At 36.3% G+C, this 12,210-nt stretch overlaps 1 protein-coding gene across 1 annotated transcript in view; it reads left to right on the top strand.

Moving 5' to 3' along the window:
* The window catches only part of UBQLN1 (ubiquilin 1), a gene marked incomplete at its 5' end in the record, with an annotated part of 46,100 nt that overhangs the window by 27,521 nt on the left and 6,369 nt on the right, over positions 1-12,210 (top strand). Inside the window, 4 exons of the mRNA XM_008569057.1 lie at positions 1,747-2,009; positions 3,965-4,123; positions 4,295-4,529; positions 9,726-9,868. Of these exons, the coding sequence (XP_008567279.1) occupies positions 1,747-2,009; positions 3,965-4,123; positions 4,295-4,529; positions 9,726-9,868 (800 nt within the window). The remainder of the gene's footprint in view (positions 1-1,746; positions 2,010-3,964; positions 4,124-4,294; positions 4,530-9,725; positions 9,869-12,210) is intronic.

A 12,210-nucleotide genomic window follows, 5' to 3' on the forward strand; every position in this document is an offset into this window, starting at 1 on the left:
ATTGTTGATCATAAGCCAACCCCCTGAATAATTATTTCCTCATTTGTAAAATACAGGGATTGGATGCATTAGATATTTATTTAATATTTTAACTCTCCTGAACACATATGATAGGGCTAGGGCCCAGGAACAAGGTTAAGGACTTTCTGCATCAGTTAAAACAGCTTTTCCTGTATCAGTTCTATATACTAAGGTTCTGTGGAAGGTTTGAAATAGATAGGTAATGCCTCTTTCAGTTCTTAAATTGCATTACTAGCATAGTACTTTGAAATGGCATTTTTCCTATGCACACTTTTCACATATCAAGGATCATACTTTTTTTCTCTTCCATAAAAGTTTTTTTAGTAATTCACTTATACTACATGAAATACATGTTGGACGCATTTAGGACTTGGTATAAGTTGGCAGAGGTTCACATTTGCTTTTTAAAAATTTTTATTTTTTTTTATTTTAGTTTTGCTGTTCTTATTTTCCAAAAAGATCTTATGCCAAATGTGTCTCTTTTGGTTGAGGCAGATGAGTTTCAGATGGCAAAATTATTAACATGAACAGTCTAAGAGATTAAATTATTTAGTGTTCAGACTCATGAAAGATACTGTTGAGGTAAATCTCTTCCCCTTTCTCTCATTTTATAGACAAAGATATGGAAGCCTGGAGAGGCTTTTAGTTAATTTGAGACCACACAGCTCCCTAATTTCTTCATTTCTAGTCTCATTCCCACTCCCTCTTTCTGTCTCAGGCTTTTCTCCATCAGCTATTCCATTTACCTTTTACATTTAGCTTTCCTTTTTACTGGCTGTTCTCATTAAGGTCTATCCCATCTGTAAAAGCCACATAATTCCACTACAACCTTTTCTCTTGCTACCCTTCTCAGCTATCTTAGGAAAAGGCATTTTCTGTTTTCTGTCTATATTTTCCTTTCACTGAGTTCACTGCATTCTGTTTTTTTTTGCCTCCGTTGCTTCACTGAGAATTCCCTCAATAAGGTTGCCACTGACCTCTTAGCTTGCCACATTTAGCGGACACTTTTTAGATTTTAAATCAATCTCTCTTAATGCTTATAAATTTCTCCTTGAAATTTTCTTTCTTTTGCTCCTATGATTCTATTTTATTTCCCTGGTTAATTTTCTGACTTTTTTTTTTCCCTGTTTCATTTGTGGGTTTCTTTTTTTCCTGTTCCTTATGTTGTTATCGTTCAGCAGAGTTCTGCCTTAACTTCTCTTCTTTTATTCTAATTTATTCTCCCTGAGTGATCTTATCCTATGAGTATATCCTGGTGAGTTTCATGTCTGTACTTCAGCTCATTCACATCAAGTCCTAATAGTCCCTGATGTTCTCTAAGTAATTTGTAGCTTCTATCTCCTCAGAAAACAAAACCAGAAAACAAATGTAAAAAGTTATCGTCTTGCTCCTCAAACTGCTGTTTCCCTTCCTGAGTCTCTGACCCATGATGTCTTCTCTGTTCCACCCCTTGTAGTTATTCCCGATTGCTGCTCCCTGGATGCAGGCCCTCAACTTTTTTCATCTGTAATGTTTGCTCTGGTTTGTTTCCATAGTGCTGTATGAATAAGAACATCTTAAGTGACTGTTCTGCTTAAAATCTGTCAGGTCTCTTGAAAGACTATTGAATCAATTAATGTTTTTGCATCTTTATATTTTAGCACAGTTGTGTTAATGATAAAATTTCTGACTTTAATTTATGTGTCTCTCCCCTTTGCTCCTTCCTCCCGCCCCCAATCCTCGTAGGTGGCCTTGGAGGACTTGCAGGTCTGAGTAGCTTGGGTTTGAATACTACCAACTTCTCTGAACTACAGAGCCAGATGCAGCGACAACTTTTGTCCAACCCTGAAATGATGGTCCAAATCATGGAAAACCCTTTCGTCCAGAGCATGCTCTCAAATCCTGACCTGATGAGGCAATTAATTATGGCCAATCCACAAATGCAGCAGTTGATACAGAGAAATCCAGAAATTAGTCATATGCTAAATAATCCAGATATAATGAGACAGGTATGTGGAGAGTTCTTTTAGTTTATTTAGCTAAAAAGTTATGTATTTATTTCTTATTATTTAATTTTCTATGATTAAAGACATTGCCCTATATATACTGTTTAGCTAAGGAGAGAAATCCTAATCTTTGTTTAGGAAAACTCTCAGCAGAGCACTAATTTGAACTATTTGAGCTCTGAATTTTCTGCTACATTTGAAAGGTCTTTGTAAACAGTTCATAGTCATGCCGTATATATGAAGGGTAGTCCCATAAGATAATAATGGGGCTGAAAAATTCGTATCTCTAGCGTCTTAAAGTCCTAGCATATGTATTACTCGTGTGTTTATGGTGTTATGGTGATGTTGGTGTAAACAAACCTACTGCAGAATACGTTGAGGAGGGGTTCCTAGGTTACCTATGGGGTGACCCTCCCAAAGGTAGCTCAAGCCTTTAAGATGGAAAGCCAAGCATTTGACTCATTAGCTCTGACCCCAAGTGAAAGAGTTGTCTGCTTTAGAATTCTTGCATTTTTAAATGATTCCCACCTATCCCCATAGCAAAATAATAGTTAATAATAGCTAACATTACCTGAGTGCTTGCTGAGTGCCAGGCATAATCCCTGTCTGTAATTAAATTTTCATAATTTTGTGTGAATAGTAGTATTCCAATCCTCATTTAAAAAGTGAGGCACAAGAGACTTTAGAGGGCCCATACTCATGCAACTAGCGGCCAGTGTAGATAATTTAAGTAGTCATTGCTGTTCCCTTTCATAATACACTTTTGCGCAGTGATGAAATCGCCTAACGGCACATTTCTCAGAACATATTCCCTCCATTAAGTGATGCTCAACTATATTCTGAAGGTTTAAGAAACAAAAGCTCCAATTCTGGAGATAGGCAATTCACTCATAACAAAGTGCTTTCTTCTTGATGTTATTTCAGTGTTAGCTTGCTTTTTGAGGTGAAACCCACCAGGAATTATTTAAAATAATTTTTTCTTTTTCTGATTTAAATATTGAAGACAAAAAACTGAGTTCTAAATCAGAAATTCTTTCTTCTTCTTGCTCTAGACTGCTGCTTACACTCTCAATTGTAGTTTTTATTTCAATGAATGAGTCTTTCAGTTCCAGAAGTTCTGTTATGTTCTTTTTAATGGTATTTATTCCTTTTTAAATTTCCTCCCTGATGACCTGGATGGTTTTTCTCATTTCATTGTATCATCTAACTGAGTGTTCCTTTGCTTCACTCAGTTTCCTAATGATTGTTGGTTGGATTTTCTGTTTAGATATTTCAAGTGTTTTCTCTTGTATGAGATCTGATATTTGAGAATTATAGTATTACTTTGGTGGTGCCATATTTTCTTGTTTATTCATATTTCTGTTATCCTTATGTTGATATCTAGTCATCCAGTGGAACTCTTGCTTCTTCTTTTATTCTGGGGTCATTTTTGAGGAGAAAGACTTCCTCCTACAGATTTGTTACACATTTCCTGTTTAGCGCGGTGTTTTAATTTTGGTTCCAGGCAGGCTGAATAGTATTAGCAGTTTTGGGTAGACTCACTTTTTCAGGGTAGACTCAGTAATTCTGGTCAGACTTAGTAGTTCTGGTGGATGCCAGCAGCTGCCTCTGTGGCTGGGATTGTGCAGGTGCCTGGATGTCTGAGCCCATTCAGGTGGTTGGGGATACTAGTTACCCAGACCCAGTTATTATACAACATATATCTGGATCAAAACATGAGATTGTACCACATAAATATGTATAATTATCTTTTTTTTAAGTAGTGTGTTTCAAAGTTGAGTTAGGTTATATGGCACATAGCATAGATGACTCCATTCTGGTTTGGTCTGGTCTTCTGGAGCTTAAAGGAGACTAGTCCAAAACAATGGCCTCCCATAAACTTTAACAGCAGTTAGTAGCTAAAGTAATTTGTGTGTATTTTAGTGCCCTTTTTTTAAAAATGGAAATCTTTTTCTTAGACATTGGAACTTGCCAGGAATCCAGCAATGATGCAGGAAATGATGAGAAACCAGGACCGAGCCTTGAGCAACCTAGAAAGCATCCCAGGGGGATACAATGCTTTACGTCGCATGTACACGGATATTCAGGAACCAATGCTGAGTGCTGCGCAAGAGCAGGTGATCCAAGGCTCAGGCTGAAGAGTAGCTCCGGTGTAAACACAGATGTCTTTGTGATTGAGGGATGCCTTTGATGGGGATTGTGATTTTTGTTTAAAAAGAGTTGTGTATCTGTTATTTAAAACAAGAGCTCATTTATGATTTTTGTGGTTTTTTTTTTTTTTTTTACAGTTTGGTGGTAATCCATTTGCTTCATTAGTGAGTAATTCATCTTCAGGTGAAGGTAGTCAACCTTCCCGTACAGAAAATAGAGATCCATTACCCAATCCATGGGCTCCACAGGCTTCCCAGAGTTCATCAGCTCCAAGCGGCACCACCAGCACTGTGGGTGGCACTGCTGGTAGTGCTGCCACTGGCACTGCTGGGCAGAGTACCACTGCACCAAATTTGGTGCCTGGAGTAGGAGGTATGCTTATATAACAAGTCATGAATTTTTCTTTGTTGTCCTCACTAATAACGAAAACGTTGCTTACACTATTGTTCTTTGTGCTTTTGTGTGTGTATTTGGTGAGTACCTTTTATGAATTATCTTTTTGTGTTGTAAGTTTTTTTTTAAGCTTTAAATATGTAACGATTAGTATTAGTCACTTGTGTGCATTATATTGGAAAGGGTTACTGAAGATTTCCAGAGATAGTTTTGTGTTTTCATAAGATGATGTTGGGGGAAGTGGGTGGTGGTCCCATTTCAGCAGGGAAACTGATGTGCAAAGGGAACACATAGATATGTAGTTCCTGGTTTTAGTCTGGTTTTGTAATCCAGATAGTGGATTCTCAAACATCAGTCCTGAGGCTAGGGATAAACTAGTTGTATCAGAGCAGTTGCCAGGATTTGTTAAAAATCAGATTCTCAGGTCTTAACATCAGACCTTGTGGAGCAGAGTCTTTCATGATGGGGTTTAAGATCTGCATTCTTATTAAGTTCCTGGAGGTTCATATGTGTAAATGGGTAAGGAATTTACTTTTGATTCTTATTAAGTTCCTGGAGGTTCAGATGTGTAAATGGGTAAGGAATTTACTTTTGTCCACTTTTCTGTAGACTAGAATCTATAAATGGATGCCCTTTTTTCAACTATTCAGATATTATATGCTGATGTTTTATCCGTGAATTAGGTCCAACATTAGCCAGAATAATGATTTTAGTCCTAATATTTGGCACATAAATGGGAAGTAATGGAGGCATGGAGCACTTCACTTGAATGAGAGGGTCTGGATACGTTTTGAAAGACGCCTGTGTCTTGGCCGAGGAAGTGGAAAGATGAGGTGCCACGTGAGGAATTTTAGAGTATTCATTGCTGAGAGAAGAATCAGTATAGGAGGAATAGTTGATGGTCACAGTAGTGTGTGTTCTCTTGTAAGAATACAGTGGGTATCACGAGGTTTGTGGATTTGGACCAGGTTTTATAAAAATTGGAATAATAACCCTTTTAAATCAAGAAAAAAATACCCTGTACTCTACTCGCTTCTTCATTTGATTCTTACTGACAATCTTTTGAGAAGCGTTATTCCCACTCTAAATGTTATAGAGAAGACAGGAGTTTTTAGTCAGATTTCTGACTAATAAGCTATTTCTTTTTTTCCTATAACACGGTTATCCATTGTAACAACTTTTGTCTAACAAACAAAAAATCAGTTTTGTAACTTTTCGCTCAGATTTTTAATTTGATGGTTTGACATTCTAATATTCCATGTTAACGTTTTGAACAAAGAAAAACAAGAAACAGCAAAAATGAATTTACTCTGCTGGCCTATCAAATTATCAGCATATTTGTATGCTATTATGATTCTTACTCAACTTTTTGAAGTTTGATTAATATGTACATATATGTACACATACATGTAAAGACGAATTTCTTGACTCTTCTTTTTCCCTGGAAGCACTTACTCTAGAAGGTAAAATCTTAGAGCAGGGGTTATGAAGGGTCAGATAATACTTTAGGCCTTGTAAGCTAAGAGGGAGAATCAAGAATACAGTCATGCCTCAGTATCTGTGGGGGATTGGCTCCTGGACCTCCTTCCGATACCAAAATCCGAGTATGCTCAAGTCCCTGATATAAAATGGTGTAGTGCATTTTGCATATAACCTGTGCACATCTTCCCGTAAACTTTAAATAACCTCCTAATATAGTGTAAATGCTACGTAAATAGTTGTTATACAGTATTGTTTAGGGCATAATGGCAAGGAAAAAAGTCTGTACATGTTCAGTACAGATGCAATTTTTTTCCCCCCAAATATTTTTGATCCTTGGTTGAATCCATGGTTGCAGGATTCAGGGATATGTAAGGCCGACAATGTTACATCATGAGAGAAAAGAAATTTCCACAGAATTTTTAACTGATGAAATTAAAAATATAGTAATAATTGAGGACACTATTTCTCTCATACACGTATGCTAAGGAATGGACTTCATTTGAGGGGGATAACGTTTTGCTTAATTGGGGGTTCACAGTGTTCTCTTACCAAAATTGATTGCAAATGTTCATCTGTTAATACTGATGTGTAATGAGACTTATTTCATTCAGAATATACACTCATTCCAAAAGTATATGTTTGAAGGCATTTATAGAATTCTGTTTAGATTCTTTTGCTTATAGTATGTGATTACATTGCAGATTAATCGCTTCAAATTAAAGTTTAGGTGGTAGCTCCTCAATTACACAATTAAATGAATTTTGAAATGTGGAATTACCTTTGACTTACATTGAGATCTGAAAAATGCTGCTGGTGGTGTGAGCTCAAAAATAAATCTGCAAATTCATGGGAATGGAGATCTTGTTTCTTGTAATTTTTGATAGCACAAGAAGTATATAAAGCAGCTTGACATTGCTTGTGATTGAAACAATTTTAGTTGAAATTACTTTACTACAGTATGAATTTCACATGTAAATGCTGTCTTGCTTTTTAAGTTTGGGTTGAATTTATTGAGAAACATTACCAGGTCTCTAGCAATAGCTAATTTCCAAAGTCATTCAGTGTTTGATAATGTTGGTTGAGTGTTTGTTCTCATTTAGAAAATTTTAATCTTAACCATGAGCTAATAAAATACAATGAAACTTTACTTCTGCTAAGCCATCAACCTACTGCATGGTTGCGCATGTCAGGATATTGAGCTGTTTCTAGCAAAAATTCATGGAATTGACTATGGTTAAGTTCACAAGAGTGAATGAATGATATTCATCATCGGTACTCCTACTGGTTCAATAACATGATAGATTAAAGTATTTTTTACAGAGTACCTGCTGATGAATAAGTCAGTGAATAACCATAGTCTTTAAATAGCTTATATTTGTATAAACTTTGTAAATTTGTCCTTTGAATAAATCCTGTTAATTCTCCACACTTTTTTTTTTTCGGTGGCTAGCCAGTATGGCTATCTGTATACTTCATCTTGGTGTTACCAATACAATGTTCTAACCAAAGCAGCTAAACTTGCCAGCCCTCCACACAGTTTTATCACCATCACATGTAGCACATCTTAGCAGATGCTACTTCAGGGTATACTGAATTAGTATTTTTTCAACTTCTTTGAAAATAGTTGTTTCATGCAGTCTGTTTATAGAAGCTAATTTTTCAGTCACTTCAAACTTGGCATTGACTTCTCAAATAAACAAGAACTGAGCAGTATGAGTAACATCTGTCAAGTCATCAAGAACCAAGGAATACCACTCAAAATCATTTGCGTTGTTTTTTAATTGACTATTGACGTTAACGCTAGTAGACTTAAACAAGTTTATTTTCTCTGGCCACATTTATTTGGCAATAAAGATTTTATTAGCTGCTAATTAATGACCACTAGTACACAGTTTTCCTTGATTGGCTAACAAATGAGCCACTTGGAAGATTACCTTTGTTTGCAGCCTTATTTTCATTTTTGTGAAGAAATTTGGCTGTGATGAGATATTCCGTTTTAAATTTTGAAATTTTTCTGACTACTGCTTTCTTGTGAGTAGGGAATATTGTGATGAGTACTTAGTCTGGCAATGTCTATGTTTGTTGTGTTCTTTTAGTATCATTGTATAATAAACACAATATTTTTGCCATCTCGTGATAATTTATACTCCATTATGCCTTAAAAGCATGACATTCATAGTCTGCTTTTCTCTTGCTCTGATGTGATTGGTATGCACTGGTAATAAAAAGGAAATAATAACAGTATGCCGCAGTGATTTTGTGTGGCCTGAGTTATAACTAAGTGACGGTGATTGGTGGTATACTGATCAGCAGTACAAAGCAGTGATAGTGCCACAGTCTCTGTCACAAGTACTCAGCTCTTCTTTTGTAGGCAATAAACAAGGGAGCAGTGACTTCCAATAAAATGGTATTCATGGACACTGAAATTTGAATTTCAGATAGTTTCCACATTTCACAAAATATTTTATCTTCATTTGAGTTTTTTCCTCTTAACCATTTAAAAATGTAAAAACAATTTTTACCTTACGGGCTGTACAAAAACAGGTTGTAGGCCAAATTTGTCCTGCAGGCTATAGTTTGGCAACATGTCTTGGACTCTAGGATGTGAAAAAATCTAAATTGAAGTTTACAACATGAGAAAATAGGAAAAACAAAAGGTATCATAAACAGCAGTATTATAATAAACTGGAGAGATAAATGGGAAGACTCAAATGTTTTAAGCCTGTAAAACTACTGGATGGAAGAACAAAAGGGAAATGAAAAAGCTAGTAAATTAAGTTGACATAAGTTTGAGAATATATTTGAGTTTGAGTGTATCTAGTCAGCAGTTGAAAGTCTGGGTATAATGTAAACAAATTAGTTAGTTTTCGAAGAAAATTTGCCTAAATATTAAATTGAATCATCACATATTGAATTCACATAAATTCAGCTGTAGTTCTTGGCTAAAAAAGACAGGAAAAACAGGAGAGTAATTGTTAATGGGGACTTGGGGTGTTACCAAGTTTATTTGTCACAACTACCCTATGAAGTAGATACTATTTTTTCCATTTTACATATGGGGAAACTGAAGTATGAAGAGGCTAAATAACTTGCCTGTAGTTAGGTTAGATTTTAATCCGGGTGATCGGGCTACAGATGCTGCTCTTAGTCACCGTGCTCTACGGTCTATCATGTGAAATGTGCCTGAGAGTTCACTCAGTGAGTGCCAGTACTCCATGAAAGTGGGATGGAGGCCTTGCATCTGTCGTTCCCTCTGGTGTCAAGGCTTCCTTCTTTCTTAACTGTGAGCATATTGAGTGCTGAATATGATTCTAATCAAGTGATCTGTTTCAATCCTGGAGGAAAAGTTGGCTCAGACTTCTTTACTACATGGGACTTTCCAACAGTAATTTGGACCGTATCTAAGTCTCACCTTAATTTGACTTTAGAACCTAGCCCTTTCTTTAGATGTGATTTTACTCTCAAGGCAACTAGAAGGTTTAGAATTGTACTTTTTTACTGGTATATGTTGGGCATGTACTTTAGAGAGCTTTTTCATTTTAAAATTCTTAGTTCAATTGATATATGTGTATTCATCTGTAGTTGCTAATAAACTTAAGCACAGTGTATATATTGTATTTTAAAGCTTTAACATTTGTTTATGTATTTTTTCCTTAAAACAATGTCTTTTTTTTTTTTTAAACAAACTTCCAGCTAGTATGTTCAACACACCAGGAATGCAGAGTTTGTTGCAACAAATAACTGAAAACCCACAACTTATGCAAAACATGTTGTCTGCCCCCTACATGCGAAGCATGATGCAGTCACTAAGCCAGAACCCTGATCTTGCTGCACAGGTGAGTTTGTAATTGTATTAAAAAGGACTGTGCAATAACCTAATCATTGTGTCGTGTGTGCTGTCTTAACACACTAGAAATATAGGTAAACTACATCTCCAATTTTTTGGACAGTTTGTTTCTTTGCAGTAAATTAATACTTCAGATATAATTAAAACATCTTTATCTCTGCCATACATTGACTAAAAAGAAGTTTAGGTTTACTTTGTATCTACTTATGTTGAATTAGAAGATGAGTACCAAAAGTTTTGGATTGCTCTCTCTTTTATATATACTCTTCAATGAAATGTAAATCTTGAAAGCGAGTAAGAACAGTGTTAATACATTTTGAAATACTTTTATTAGATTATTCAGATTATGAAATAATAGTTATTATGCCCAAAAATGGCAGTCGTAAAAATAGCCGGAAATTGTTTATTACGGGAGAAGAGGATTTGTGAGAACAGTGTTCTCATTGTTTCCATTATGTAATTCTCCCCTGATGTTAGTATACCGATCCTTTATTAATTTATTAATTTTCTCATTTGTTTCTAAAGAGACCATAACTAAGAAAAGCAGTAGATCTCAGCACTCGCTGAATATTCAGGATCACTTGAGGAGCTTTAAAAACAGTACTTATGCTGGGCTCCATCCTTGGAGATTTTTGATATACAGATGTTTTTTGACTTACATGGGATTATGTCCTGATAAACCCATCGTAAACTGAAAATATTGTAAATCCAGGAGCATACCGAATGTGTATTGCTTTTGCACCATATTTTTTGTATCTTCATAAAGTCGAAAAACCTTAAGTTTAAGCATCATAAGTTGGGGACTGTCCGTAATTGTGTTGGATACCCTCCAAGTTCCCTAGGTGATTCTGATATACTCCCTGGGTTCCACACTCATCTAAAAACCATGGAGAATGTGAAACAAGCTTTGATCATCTGTCATTTGTATTTGCTGTTTGTTAAAAGTGGCTTCTGTAAAGTGTTAGGAATTAGAAATAGTTTCCTTTATAGTTAATCCCATTTCTTAAATTTTGAAAGCTGTTAAAATTAATCACTTCTCTTCATTATGTCAAATGAAATGGTTTTTATTTTCTAACTCTAGAACTGTATTGATTCAAGGATATAGCAAATGTCTTTGAAGTATAATCTTCAATAATACCTTCTGCCCTCACAAAATTTGTGGACTTGGAAATAAAGAACAAACTTTTAGGATAATTTTTGTTACTTAAAATTTTGCATATTGTAGGTACATTTTATGAAACAGACTACAATTAAATGCCTCAATTTTCTGTAATCAGTCATTTTTGGCAGTGAATTCAGCTAACATATTCACATTTATTTGAAATAAATGCAGAAAATTTGTATGTAGAATGGTACTATTTATATGCTTTTAAGTATATATTTGGCTAATAATACTGAATGTGAACTTCCTTTTAAAATTTATCAAGCACATTCCTAGCCATTTATCACAACAGTAAGTTTACGTTTGTAAGGTGATTTGAGCACTTTCACATACTGTTTTTACTCTACAGCAAAATGTTGACAATGTTAGGTATGGGTGTCTTTTATTATAGACAGTTTAAAAACTTTTGCATCTGCTCTGGTTATCAGATTAAGGTTTGTAGTTTCTCTGTTTTACTTTTGATTTTTAAATATTCAGAAAAAAGGTCTTGCATGTAAAAATCAGTATTGGTTGTGATAGAAATAGGTAAATTAGGAAAAATATCCTAATCAGAGAGAGAGAACTTTCTGACAAAGAATGAGTAAGTTTAAGATGACATGCTTTTTCTAGATTAGCTTAAATGCTGTAAATCCCAAAAGACAAATGTGATAGCCTTGTTAATATGTTCATAACAAAGAAACATTTGACTGGAGCCAGTAAAGAAGCAGATTTGTTGACCTCAAGAGTAGGTATTACTTTGGGGCCGGCCCGGTGGCGCACTGCGCTAGTGCGCCGCTTGGGAAGCGCGGCGGCGCTCCCGCCCGAGGGTTCGGATCCCACATACAGACCGGTTCCCGCTCACTGGCTGAGCGAGGCGTGGGGGCAGCGCCGAGGGTTGCGATCCCGTTGCCGGTCCCGGTCCAGTGCGGGGACGACACTGAGGGTTGCGATCCATTGCCGGACATGGAAAAAAGACAAAAAAAAAAAAAAAAAGAGTAGGTATTACTTTGGGGCCGGCCCGGTGGCGCACTGCGCTAGTGCGCCGCTTGGGAAGCGCGGCGGCGCTCCCGCCCGAGGGTTCGGATCCCACATACAGACCGGTTCCCGCTCACTGGCTGAGCGAGGCGTGGGGGCAGCGCCGAGGGTTGCGATCCCGTTGCCGGTCCCGGTCCAGTGCGGGGACGACACTG

The sequence above is a fragment of the Galeopterus variegatus genome, unplaced genomic scaffold (assembly GCF_000696425.1).
Source record: "Galeopterus variegatus unplaced genomic scaffold, G_variegatus-3.0.2 Scaffold460, whole genome shotgun sequence".
NCBI lineage: Eukaryota > Metazoa > Chordata > Mammalia > Dermoptera > Cynocephalidae > Galeopterus > Galeopterus variegatus.